The sequence below is a fragment of the Copadichromis virginalis genome, linkage group LG11, assembly GCF_057382275.1.
Source record: "Copadichromis virginalis isolate Kocher_CV1m ecotype Utaka linkage group LG11, C_Virginalis_male_GT1.1, whole genome shotgun sequence".
NCBI lineage: Eukaryota > Metazoa > Chordata > Actinopteri > Cichliformes > Cichlidae > Copadichromis > Copadichromis virginalis.
In genome coordinates, this window is record NC_140628.1 from 14,084,533 (window position 1) to 14,097,560 (window position 13,028).

General features: G+C 40.0%; 1 protein-coding gene across 3 annotated transcripts in view; it reads right to left on the reverse strand.

Moving 5' to 3' along the window:
• Positions 1 to 13,028, reverse strand: part of LOC146698207 (CUB and sushi domain-containing protein 3-like) — a 259,780-nt gene that overhangs the window by 12,546 nt on the left and 234,206 nt on the right. For all 3 annotated transcript variants that reach the window (XM_085473236.1, XM_085473239.1, XM_085473238.1), the window contains exons 60-63: positions 9,383 to 9,556; positions 4,467 to 4,640; positions 3,982 to 4,055; positions 2,751 to 2,862 (exon numbers count right to left, since the gene is read on the reverse strand). In XM_085473236.1, coding sequence (XP_085329362.1) covers positions 2,751 to 2,862; positions 3,982 to 4,055; positions 4,467 to 4,640; positions 9,383 to 9,556 — 534 coding nt within the window. The remainder of the gene's footprint in view (positions 1 to 2,750; positions 2,863 to 3,981; positions 4,056 to 4,466; positions 4,641 to 9,382; positions 9,557 to 13,028) is intronic.

Genomic DNA, 13,028 nt, shown 5'->3' on the forward strand with positions numbered 1-13,028 from the left:
CTTTCAGTATAAAAATATAAACTGTCTTTAGAGAAATGTAGAGATTTACTAAAGTTTAAGACTAGGTTGAGGCATTAACATTTCTTGTTTTGTCAGGTATGGTGGAAGTCATTAATCCATTATTAATCAATTAAGGCTGAAACCTTAATTACCATATTTAAAAACAAAGCAGGTAAACACGAATTTTAATGAGTTATGTAGCATAAATTTGCCTAACAATTGACTGAATCGTGTCCTCGGCTTCTGCTGTCCGTCTCGTGGCAGATAAAAGATGACGAAGAGCTTTAAATTAAGCACGGATATAAATTAAGAATATATTGTTACGCATTAGGCTTCCTCAGAAAATAATGAAGAGAACTAGTGTTTAACAAAGTGAAAGGGACTTCAAATTAATCTTCTCGTCTAGTGATTTGTTTTCTATTTTATTTTCGTGTTATAATATTTTCCTTTGTTAGCAGCAGAGTCATCTCGACTTTTTTGAAGACTCACAAAGCGGTGCAATACAGACTATATGTGTTTCACTCTGTAGCAATCATTTAACTGCATATAGATATTAATCCTCACCAAACACAGCTGCTCCCACACCTCCGGCAATACGATGTCAGTCTTTTAGTTAAAAATCACATTTTTACATATGAGTTTTATAATTTATAATAATATTGATTTAAATCTGCTCTGACTGCTGCTCTATTTTTGGGTATCCATCACAATGCCATTAAGGAGTCAGGGGAGGTGCAACATCCTGAATTATTCTATAGCGAGCAGGATGACAGGGTCAGCAGTTTGAAGATAGAGGTGGAGCAGGAAGGGCTGAGGAGCTGTCAAGTGTAGACAGGTATGTTTTTTGTAGTCTTTTCTGCTTTCAGCTGAAGTTTTGAGAACAATCTTAATTTAAAAAAAATCTTAATTTGAAAAAGAATCTCTGCACAACAACTGACTTTATATACAGTACTGCGTAAATGTCTCTTCTTTATATTTTGACAGGTTCATAATGGGAAATACGTGCAGGTATTTATTGAATATGCATATGCAAACATGTGCAAACATACATGAAAATACAGTATATAAAGCAACACCAGAGTTTGTACAGTTCTAACGAGCCTGAAAGTCAGTATTTGGTACCACATTTATTCTTCAACACAGCCTGAACTCTTACGCAGCATTGGTGTCATTTCTTCAAGCAGTCTTCAGGAATATTTCTTCCTGAAGGACATTCAAAGCTCTCCTTTTGATGTTGGCTGCCTTTTGTTCTGTCAAAATGATCCCACACTGCTTCAATATTGTTGAGGTCCGGGCTCTGGGGAGGCCAATTCATGACTGGTAGTTTTCCAGTGTGTGTTTTTCTATCTAGGGAAGCTTTTGCTGCATTGACAGTATGTTTGGGGTCTTGCTAAAAAATGAAGCTGTTATCAATCGGACTCTTTCCAGACGATATTACACGATGAAAATCTGACCGTACTTTTCCACGTTCATATTTCCAGCAATTTTGACAAGATTCTGAACACAACTGGCTGAAATTCATCTCCAAACCACGACAGAACCTCCACTGTGTTTTATGTGCACTTTTGCACCTCTCTCCTGACCTGTCCCGTGCATATTGATGACAATTTGAATCAATTCGAATCAAAACTTTATAATATGAATCGATCACTCCATGAGACCTGATTTTCAGTCCGGTGTGCCTTTAGGAATTAGGTGCCTTTTTCCATGCTTGAATTATTCACCAGTCAGTGTAAAGTAGCATTATAAAATCCTCTAAAACTGGTCAGGTACAAGTACTGGACTGATAATGAGTTGACCTGAACCTAGAAAGACCTCTAAAGTGTGAGATTTTATTTTTAATAAAACATATAAAACATCAAATTTCAATTAAATCATCATGCTCTGAATATAATGAACCTTTAACATGAAATTTTAATTTAGTACAGTGGCATCAAGTTTCTATTGAAACAGCTTCTGTCAGGTTTACCTGATTTGTTTTTAGCTGAGTGTATGAACAACAAAAACACAGCAGGCACATATTCAAGGTTTCACTATTCGTCTTAAACTCCTTCTTCTCCCACTACAGCAGATGCACAGACACACAGGGCTGCAAGGAAGGCAGAGGACGCGGGGCAGGTATTACAATGCCTCAGCTTGCTTCCTCAGCGTAAATGTCTCTGGGATTTGAACGGATGCCGTATATTTTTGTAGTTATGAAATCAAGATTACGAAATATCATCTGAAGCACATTATCATCACACAGCTGAAGTGTTTACATTGTGGGTGCTTAATAAAATGGAGTTTATTATAAGAAATGTTCCAGTAAAAAAACCCACTGTAGCTGAAAGGGTTTTACTAGGATACTGGACTACATCACATTTTAGAAAACCACTTATCTTGGCAAAGTGAATGGGCTAAACTACACGGCCATAGTTTGGTGTCGGTCGACTTTTCGGGGAGTTTAAACAGAAGGACAGTGATCACAGTGTTCAGTACAGTCTCAGGATGATGGCAGGTTGATTGAGGGGCAAGCTGCAATCTACTGGGAGGCCAGAGGTTATGGCAGGATTGAGCGAATGTGAAAAGTTGCTGAGGGGAGGTATCGACAGTGCGAGGATGGGTGCTACGGGTGTTGAGGAAAAGCAAAAACAGAGCGTCTGGAGCAGTCGGCAATGCGGATAAGCAGCGACAAGATGCCAGAAGGAGTAGTGAAAAACAACAACGAGTGATGTTAAGATATAGTTAGAGCATAAGGAACAAGCACTTACAGATGCAGGCTGGCTGGGTGCCAGTCCAGGTGAGATCTGGCAAACAGAGCCTTGTGGTGGAGCCCTGCAGTATGTGTCCCTGCTGGCACTGGAAGTCGACTCTGCTGCCCACCTGGCCACCAACAGACCGCACACAAAGTGAAAAAAGTCAATACAATGATGCAAATGCCAATAGGCTCCTAGCATCAAACTAAAGAGCCTGGAAAAAACACAGTGCACACCAAAGTTTTTTTTTCACTTTTTTAATGATTATCTGTAGCGTGTAGAGGCAGATGGAGGCTATTCCCAGAGGCGATGGCCCATGTTTGTGTTTGCAACTGATGCACAGACATTAAAGAGTGAGGAAGATGACTTTCTGGTTAAAATATTCAACTGCTTTCTGTTCTGCTAATAAATGACTTTTATTTCCTGCTACCATCCCAGTCGACTCTTTAAAGACATCATCAACAGTGAATTTTCTCATTCGGTAGTCTCAGGATATTGGTAAAAATGTTCAGTAATGCAGAAAAATGCAAGACTACAGCCATTACAAGCACTTATCTAAATAAGCTCCCAATGCTTTCATATGGGATAAATTACATATCACACATTCAGCTGAATGTCGTGGAGAAATTGCACTTGTAAGTGACACTCTAAAAGCAATAGGGAGGGCAAAAATAAAGCGAAACACACAGACTGAAAGCATCTCATCTCACTGAGCACAGATCAATGGTCATACCACCAGTTACTTATTTATTTATTTTTTTAAGATGCATTTTTTTCCTCCCTCACATCTCCCCACGGACATTCCAGGGGGTTGAAAAATCCAGTTGGTTTAAGGGGAATTATATGCACGCACTTCTCTGCTACATCCTTGCACCCACATAACATCATCCAAAGGAATACATGATAACTGTACCTACAAAAATCCACTGGATATTGCACATTTAGAAGAAAACGAAGGGTGATTAACACATCAGAGTTACAGTGAGTGCTACTTTGATTGGGTGCTTTGTGTTCACAGCTGTATACCTGTTAGATATAGTGGAAAATGTGGAAATTCTAATATTTCAAACACCTTTATACCATAAATTCTTAAACAAAACACACACACACACACACACACACACACACACACACACACACACACACACACACACACACACACACACACACACACAATCACCCCAGAATTAAAGTGCCTACAGCCATTTTTATGAAATGCATTCATTGCAATCTTTGCTCGGTTCACCTTAAAGCCTGTTGAGTAATTCATGAAGCCATGCTCAGGTGTCCCCGGGTTTTCACACGTGGTTCTCGTGGGCTCTGGAAAAATTAGAATGTGACAGTGAAAAAAAAAGATTTCTCTCTGGAGTTTCATTACTGATGTGGCGCAGTAACATGACTGGAAATAAAATGCATTTCTTGGTTTTCAATTTTCTTTAAATTACAAAAAAGCACTTTATTTTATGCATTTTCAAATATTTCCTTAGCAGCTAACATCAGATGAAAATAAAGAGGCACATAAATGATTTTTATACTTTGATTTAGTTTTACACCAGATGGCAACCTGATTCTCATTCACCTTCAGCCCTTTTGTTCTTTATGTTTTTGTGCATTTGTTTGCTGTAATATAATTAGGAATGAAAAATGTAATTACAGTGGAAAACTCCAAAACTGTTTTCAAACACTGAGATTTTCTGTGTTTAGGTGAATCAGCGAGTTTTGTTTCCTCACCTATACATCGGGGCTGAGATCCGCTCCAGGTCCCGTCTTCCTGGCACATGCGAGTTGTTGACCCGACCAGCACGTAGGGGGCACTGCAGCTAAACGTGACCTCTGACTTGAAGATGAAACTGCGTCCTTCTCGCCTTCCTTTGGGAGGCGTCCCAGGATCACCGCAGAACTTGGCTGCAGAGGAGGAAACGTGTAATATTGCTGATACCGCTCCTGATCAACAACAGCAGCACAGATGTTTCTGTAACCATACAGGACGTATCCAGGTGCAGTGTGAAGGATATATTCTGTTCGTGTGATTACAAATGCAGAAAATGATCTAGCTCCTTTTAAAAATTCAAACATCTGTCTCTTTTCTGCTGCATAACACAAAAGGAAGACTGCATGCAGAGAGTCAACTGAAAGCATTGTTCAGCTGAGTCTTCAGTATTATATTCACAACTAATAAGCTATGGGGGCTTCTTCTGTACCCACACATGATCAGACCACAGGAGCCAACACTGGTTTTGATTGCTGCTGTGAGCTTTGCTGTTTTTGATAGGCTTTTTATTACATCCTCTTTATTCACGTTCCCGCCTGTAAAAATCAATGTCTCTCTATATGATCCGCAAATTCTTCAAGGACTGAATTATTCAAATTGCATTGACATTATGCTTGTTGCACAAAGTCTTTTGCCCATTTTTTATTGCGTGTGGGCAGATGCATTGACGTCCTTGTCTCTGGATGAATTACTCTGTCTCTTTTTTTTATTATTTTTTGTTTCCAACACTCAACCTTGCTGGTGAGGGCTAATGGTGGGTATGTGCATATTCATTTTGACAGCAAAGAGGGAGTGAGAGGGGGGCGACGGCTCTCAATTTGAGATCAAAATAATTAGCAAGTGAATATTAATTTCTCTGACAGGGCCTTGAGGTTAACACAACTACAGCCATCTGCTGCTGTTGCTCTCCAGGCCCCTTGTATGGTATCATTTTTTTTTAAATGAGACTGAAGCCACAACCTCAGCAGATGATTCCCAATGGATTGCCACTGTGGCTCCCTCAATTTATTGCTTATAGACATCTAATCAAACTGACTGGAGTGATTTAGGCTGAATGGTTGTGATGTCCAGAGACAGTCTGCTAGTTTATTTTTCTGTCTTTTCTTTATTTAATGTTTGCACCTAGCAAGCCACTATAACCAAGTGGATCAGTGAAAGATACTTGTTGGATGTGGAGGATCCAGAAATGCTCAGTGCGTGAGAGTGCAGAGGTGAGAGTCACCGTCTTCAGTCACGCAGCCAGAGCACTGTGGGATCAAGTCTGTAATAAGGCAGGCACTGCTTCTCCAGACCTGACATGTGCTGCTACATGGAGGCCTGGAGACAGATAAGTTCTTGTTTGCTCTTTTCCCTAAAAAAAAAAAAAAAAAAAAGCCAACAGGGTTTTCTCACTTCCAATATCTGACACAATAGATATCGAGTAAAAGAAGTGATTAGAATCCAGCCCATCCAGGGATGTCTGACTAAAGCCATTACTGGAAATACTGTTAGCTGAGGAAAAAAATCCTTGGATTTAGGGATGGATCTTCTCCTGGAAAATGTGTTTCCCTATCCTTTAGACCCCCAGTGAAAATGATGCATTGCAAGCTTCTGCCCCCTTGTTTGCAGCGGTTTACCCATTTTTGATATGACAGCAAGCAAAGATGCAAATTCGGTTCCAGATCTGAAAAATGATTCTTGTCATTTCAAAAAAGGCATCGTAAGACTGTATGCAGATGGCACTTTGGAGGGTTGACAATACAGGCCAACCAGGTGACATGCACATCAGTCATGAGCTTTAGGCTGCGGGGAAATAATGTACTGTTTTATGGATATATAAAAGAAATGGCCCCAGGCCAAACCAAGCTCAGCATATTTAATGCGCCTGTGTGTTCCTGTGTATGTATATGTGTGTTGATGGAAGACTGAGAGAGACTAGTCAAAGTTTTTCTCGCTCTTTCCACAGCCACACTCTTTCCTTGATGAATTATCAATGCTTTAAGGTAATCATTATGCAGAGGCCACATTCAAAAGTTGCATCCCTGCAGACGCATGAACTAGCATTCTCAAGCATTGAATTTAGGAGATTCATATGTGTTGTTATAGAAAGCAGGGCCATGCATCTTAATCCTGTCTGGCTAAAGAAAGTTCAACTATTAAGAAAAGACTTGCTTTGCTGATTCATTGCACCTCCTGGAGTTTTGCTGAACTGTATTTCAAGAGAAAGTGCTGAGTTGAAGTTGATAAATTGCAGTTATATATTTTTTTAAACAGACAGCAGTGCAGCCATGCTGTATGTATACTAAACTGCTAGGCAGTATATTTAAAATGATTTCATACCATACAAAATATAACAAACTTATCAGGTCTGATTTGCAGCAAATCTGTATGATGTAGCTAAAAGGAATTTGATGATTCGTCCCGCTGACTTTATGATTCTGTTGGGAAATCTCCTCAGTAAAGATGGTAACTTAAGAAAATATTTAAGATTATCTTTATAGTTGCAGCTAATGCACAGATACAAAAATACTGCAGGCATATGGGCATTCACAGCTTGCCTGTGAAAATGGAGAGCGTCCCAGTAATAATGGCCAGTACCATAAACAAACTTTGACCACAGAAGAATTTACCTCTAATGACTTCTCAACTGATAATAACCACCAGCGCAGACTGCTGTAGATAGTGCATTGTTGTCACTTTAAAGCACAGATAATAGCCTTTTCTACACCAAACATGATCAGCATTTTTTCCCCTTTGTCTTCCCGTTTTAATGACTCGTTTATTTTCCTTGGTAAACCTCAGTGATTTATCATATACATGTTCCTACCGCGAGTAATGTAGCAGGAGAGCCAAGTTCTCCACAGAAGTTGGTTATTGGTCACACTCGGTGATATTTATAGTGCATTCCTCTCAATTTGTGTCAATTTAGCACAATCACTAAAGCATGAATTCTGCGTTGTGAGTGATAGGGCTATTAAATATAATTACCAATTCAAAAACAAGTCTCTGCCCAGATACACTTAACAGTATCATGGAACATAAAGGTTACTCACTCACGTTGCTGCGGGAGGTTGTTTTGGGGTAGCTGATGTGGAAAAATGATTGTAGTGTGCTGAGGGATGACTCCGCTCACCATAATTGGAGTAGACAACTTCCAGACATTAATCAGGTGGAACCTTATCCATTTTACGAACAGGCGACATGTTTTACTCTTAGCAGGCAAACAAAGATACAAGGGTACCTCAATACAACATGCATTTGGTTACTCAGCTTTGCTAGAGCACTATCAGGGCATGGCGCACAAATATGGTCGTTTTCAGTTAAGCAGGGTATAAATCAGAAAGCAGCGCGCATACTGACTTACAGTAAATGACTGCTATGTGGCCACTGAGTACAGCAAATGGCTACAAGCGGTACTATGCTTCTAGTAGCGTGGCCACAAACACGAGCAGTCTGTCAGCTGCATTTCAGAAGCTAAGTACCCAAATGGGCCCGCGTTCGCCTGACTGAAGATGGCCACAAGCAATGAACTCTGTCATCAGCATCAATTACAAGAGAGCACAGCAGCAAATGCACTATTTTCAAATGGGCTCAGGGGGCTTTATAGGTTCAGTCTGTTGTGATCCAACATGTGATAATGAAATACTACAAACATCCCAATTTTCCTCTAATTCAAAACCTTGCCAAAGTAACTGTATACACAATAAAACGCTATACCTAATAGAAAGTCGAGTATCTGACGGCAGAGATTTCTTGCACACGAGGGCTGCAATATTTAATTTGTAGGATGCAAAATTCAGCACTTCACTCAGCACGAAAAGGACTGCCTATATTCAGCAGTTAAAGTGGCGATACTTCAAACAAAACAGCGGCACTTGAAGGGTTTGAGCAGGATTATTTTTAGTGGCTTTTGTTTTATTCTACTTAGTCCTGACTGATATTCAGAGAGAAGCAAATGCATGCAAGTACTCTAGCCTTCTTGATATTTCATTTCTGTCTGACTGATACAATGCAGGAATGATTCAGATGACAGCGAGACACTCTTGAGCAGTCATGCATCCCAGAGGTTATTATTATGCTTGCAAAGATGATTCAGAGAAAGGTCTTAATGTAGTAAGACGCACCCGACACGTCACTTGTGGCTGTGCTCGGATCATCATCATCATCTTCATCGTTAATATTGTAGCTTTGTTACTTAGGCTAGAGGTCAATTCACTTTTCATTTAATCAAAATCCAAATAAGAGCTTCGTTTTCACGTGCTAATGATGAAATATTTATTTACGTCTTCAGAAACGGGCAGGATCTAACGTCCAACTCCTCTTTGCATTTTTCCAGCCTTCATTTAAGAAATACGTTTTTTTTAAAATTTACTTTAAGTGGTTTAAGGGTTAAGTATGATTGAATGCTTACAAAAAAGACCCTGATGTTGTAACTTAGGAGATCAGATATAATCTCTGTTCTGCATCTCTGCCAGACTGTCTCATTTCATTTGTATGATCCTTAAGCAAAATTCCTTGACTTTCATTAACTTGAAGTAACCTTTTAAAGCAGCAAAAGTGGTGTATACGGGATTTTGCCTTGGAGGGCACAACTTAAAACTAATGTAATGCATGTGAGAAACAAAATTATATGCAGGTATAGAGCTGTCTGGAAACTCAAATACATGTAACAAAAGGATGCAAGACTTATTTTAAGAGTCAAAAATCATAAGCCTGATAATGGTTAAAAACGGGCAAAAACAGTCCAATTAAGCTCACTGTTGGAATCACCGAGTTTCTGACAGTCTCAGAAATGTCATCTGGTTTATTTCAGTCTAAACATAGAGAGACTTCCTGTACATTACAATCATCCTGAAGGCACTGTGGGCATGAATGAACGTAGGAAACGATGACTCACGCAAGCACTGAGGCAAGTCTCCGCTCCATGTCCCGTTCCCTGTGCAGGTTAGCACAGCAGGAAAAGACAGCTCATAGCCGGGTAAACAGGTGTAACTCACGCTGGTTCCCCACTCCAGGACTGAGCCCTCAAGGAGGCCGTTGGGGATGGATGGGGGTGTAGGACAGGTGACCACTGTAGGGATAGAGTGGATACGCAGGTCACAGACGCATCAGAGTATATTCAAAGCACAAATCAGAACGAATTAAGTTTGAGTGCAATGCTTAAAAGAGGGCAAGACTCAAATTTCAAATCTCAGCAAAATCGTCAGAACTAAAAAATAGGAAATAGTTCACCTTCCCATTCTGACACTCTCTGATTTTAAGGGGGAGAATCGATGATTAGTGTGTACCGCCACCCTCTGTAATAGTTGAGGGTCTAAAGCAAATTTGAAGTATTTAGAGTTATAGATAGAATATAGTCTTTGATAGTTTACTGGAATCATCTATGGTTCACTCTCTGACATAGTCTGAATATTTGCTGGAAGAAGGTATTTTGCAAACGAAGACTCTCAGCTAAAATATAACTTACAACAAGAAAATGTTGTGACTTGAAAATATTGGGTTTAGTAGCCTTGGATGCCAGCAGGAGAGGTCAAACGAAACCTTGAGGAAAGATTGTTTTTCTTCTGCCTTACAGCAAAGGTGAGTTACATTCAGCAACCAAAATGGCTGCTGAATGTAACTCAAGGAGAACAGACAAACAACTACTGTGATTAATCTGTATTTACAAGAATATGGCTACACATGTACTGAATCTTACATTTCAAATTGAAATGTTGCTAAATATTAATTGCACTGAGGTTAAGATGGCGTAAGATGGATGTAAACACACAGTAAACACAGTAATACACTCACTTTTCATCCAAGAAATATAAGCTTTTATCATCCTATTCATATACTGATGGTTAAAATGTTTCCTAGAGACCTTTATTTAAAAAAACAAACAAAAAAAAAAACTAAAAACCAAGTCAGGTTAAAACTGGTCAATGCAGTGACCAAAACCCCATTACACCAAAAGCATCAAATTAAAAGCAGCAGAGGTGGCACTAATTCACCATTCTGCATAGTGTGGATTACAGCTGAAAATGAGGTCTTTAGCTCAGAGAAATAGTCTGTGTTTTGACTGTGAGCGATTTCTGTTTGGAGAATACAGAATAATTTCTGTGCAAAATGAGGGGGGCATCTTGCGTCTGTGTAAGCCGTAAACTTTCAGCTCAACAAATGTAATAAATGAATGCATAATAAAGCTCAGAGTTTGTTCTGACACACTTGGAGATGAACCCGTGGGGACGCAGATGGGATATGGGTTTTAGAAATGTGAATAAATTAGTGCTGTTGCTTTATACCACTGCTATCCTCCCTCAGCACCCATCATTACCCCCAAGTCTTTTTCTCCCTTCTTTCTTTTTGGCATTCTTGTGTTTGGTTAAACACTTGAACAAACATCTGCAAACTGAAGTCGAGCCTTATCCGAATCTTTCAACTGTGGCAAGTTCAATTGATTCGTTTATATTTAAAATACATGCGTGCTTGTTACATATGGCTCCCTGACAGAGAAGCCTTTAATTCTCTTCATCTTATTTTCACAATTCAAAAATCAAAAAGTTGTGACATGAGAGTGACGTGGGGATAGAAGGCAGGCACATGACGGACAACTTCCTTGCCTCGTTAGCGCAACTTTTCATTCTCTGCACAACAAATTACAGTAAATGTGGAGCAAGCCACTGTGGGATATTCACACATCCTCTCAAAGGTGGAACTGTCTTTTTGTTCTCAGTTGGCAGCAGATCCAAGATGATTTCCATATGGACATTTTGCAGCAGCATATACAGTATATATGAAGTGTGCTATAATCAGAACAGTATTTAGGCCACGGTGAATAGAGAATAAAAATAAGAGCAAAAAACCTTCTCGTGCTCCAATCTGTTTTTTAATGTTTTGTTTGTTAACGTAATTTTGTTTCTCAAGGAGAAACAGGTTCACTTAAAATTATTTCCCTTTGAAGTTAATGAATCAGTAAAGAGTGCCTTCAGTTTGGGATTTCCAAGTTGTTGCTCTGGGAAAAAAGGGGCACTTCATTCTGAATTATCTCACTAAAATGCGTAGCTGGAGGCTGTAAAGTAAAAAGCAGGTTTGCGTGTGTATTTCAGTGATCTTACGGTATATCTGTGTAAAAGACACGAAAGGGGGGGGGGTTATAGAAAATGTATGAGTGCACGTGTGCAAGTAGGCAATTTACACAGATTAGAAGAGTAGGTCTTGTAAGTAATCCTGTAAGCACTGCATCTGAAATTACTTGCTTTAAAAAAAGCAGAGAGTGTCCCCATTTTCGTAAGTAGTTCTAAGCAGCATTAGTGCCTCTTAGCTGAACATGCCAAACCCGGGATTCAAACTGAATCCTTGCCGGGCAAGGCTTAGGATGCGTCATCACACACAAACGCTGTGGCTAAAACTGATGCTCATACACTAAGTGCAAATTTATGCCCAGGCTTGGCACATGCAAAACCTCTTTGTCTCAATTTTTCTCCTCTTGGCTTTCCTCTCACTTTTTTCCCCTCGTCCCCCTCCCTTTCTTAGAATACTAACTCAGTTTCCTGTGGCACAATCATCCAAAATCTATGACAAGGTGACAGATGCCAGGTGTGAGAACTTTAAAACAGCTCACCTTCAGTGAACTGCAAGCACCTTCAACTTAAACCCAATCGTGAAAAATGAACAACAAAAAACCAAAAACAAAACAAAAAAAACTTGTGCAAAAATAGGCATTGTTTTTAGTTTCACATGAAAGAAAAGAAAACAGATATTTTTCCAGTCCTTTTCTGAGATGTCCCACTGCGTAGGCTGTCAGGGAGAGTGATGATAAAAAAACGTATGATTACCAGTGTGCTTTTCTATTGCTTGCCCTAGATAGTCTTAGAAAGAGACCAAAGGACAGGAAGAACACGGCGACAGGGGGAAAGCAAAGCATAAAACGTCTGTACTCCTTCTTTATACCCCATCCACACCGAGGAATGGAAAATTAATGTTGAGCACCCACTTAGTAATCAAAGTCCTCTCTCTCTTGCCTTTCTTTTATTCATTTATCCCATGAGAGAAATAAGTGCTATCGGAAAAGCGAAGGCAGTTGAGAGACAGAGGCAGGAGGACCTTGTGGCTCACTGACTAATGCATACAGGTCAGTGGGAGCTGACAGCATTCAGGCAGTGGCAGCGCTGGGAGAAAACGTGAGTGTGCAATCATCTGTGTCTACGTATGCATGAGAGAGACACTTCTGTAATTGAATGCCCCCGTGTGATTGTATTCAGGCACAGCGGTGTGTGAGCGAGTGTGATGAGGAGGCCTAAGCTCTGGGGTTTTGCTCCTTTCCACGCCACCCCCATTAAGCGTAGCCGGATTGAGGACCGAGAGGCTGAGCGGTTGCGGTAGCTGTCAAGGATTAGCGCTCAGAGGTTAGCAATGTCACACACTTTTAATATACACACATGAGGGTTATACACTTGCACATATACACCCATTGCCCTCTGTCTTCTTTTCTCTCCCAGTTTAAACAGCTGTGGGACCATCAATTCAACCAACAGCTTCACCGTACAATACCCCAGAACACG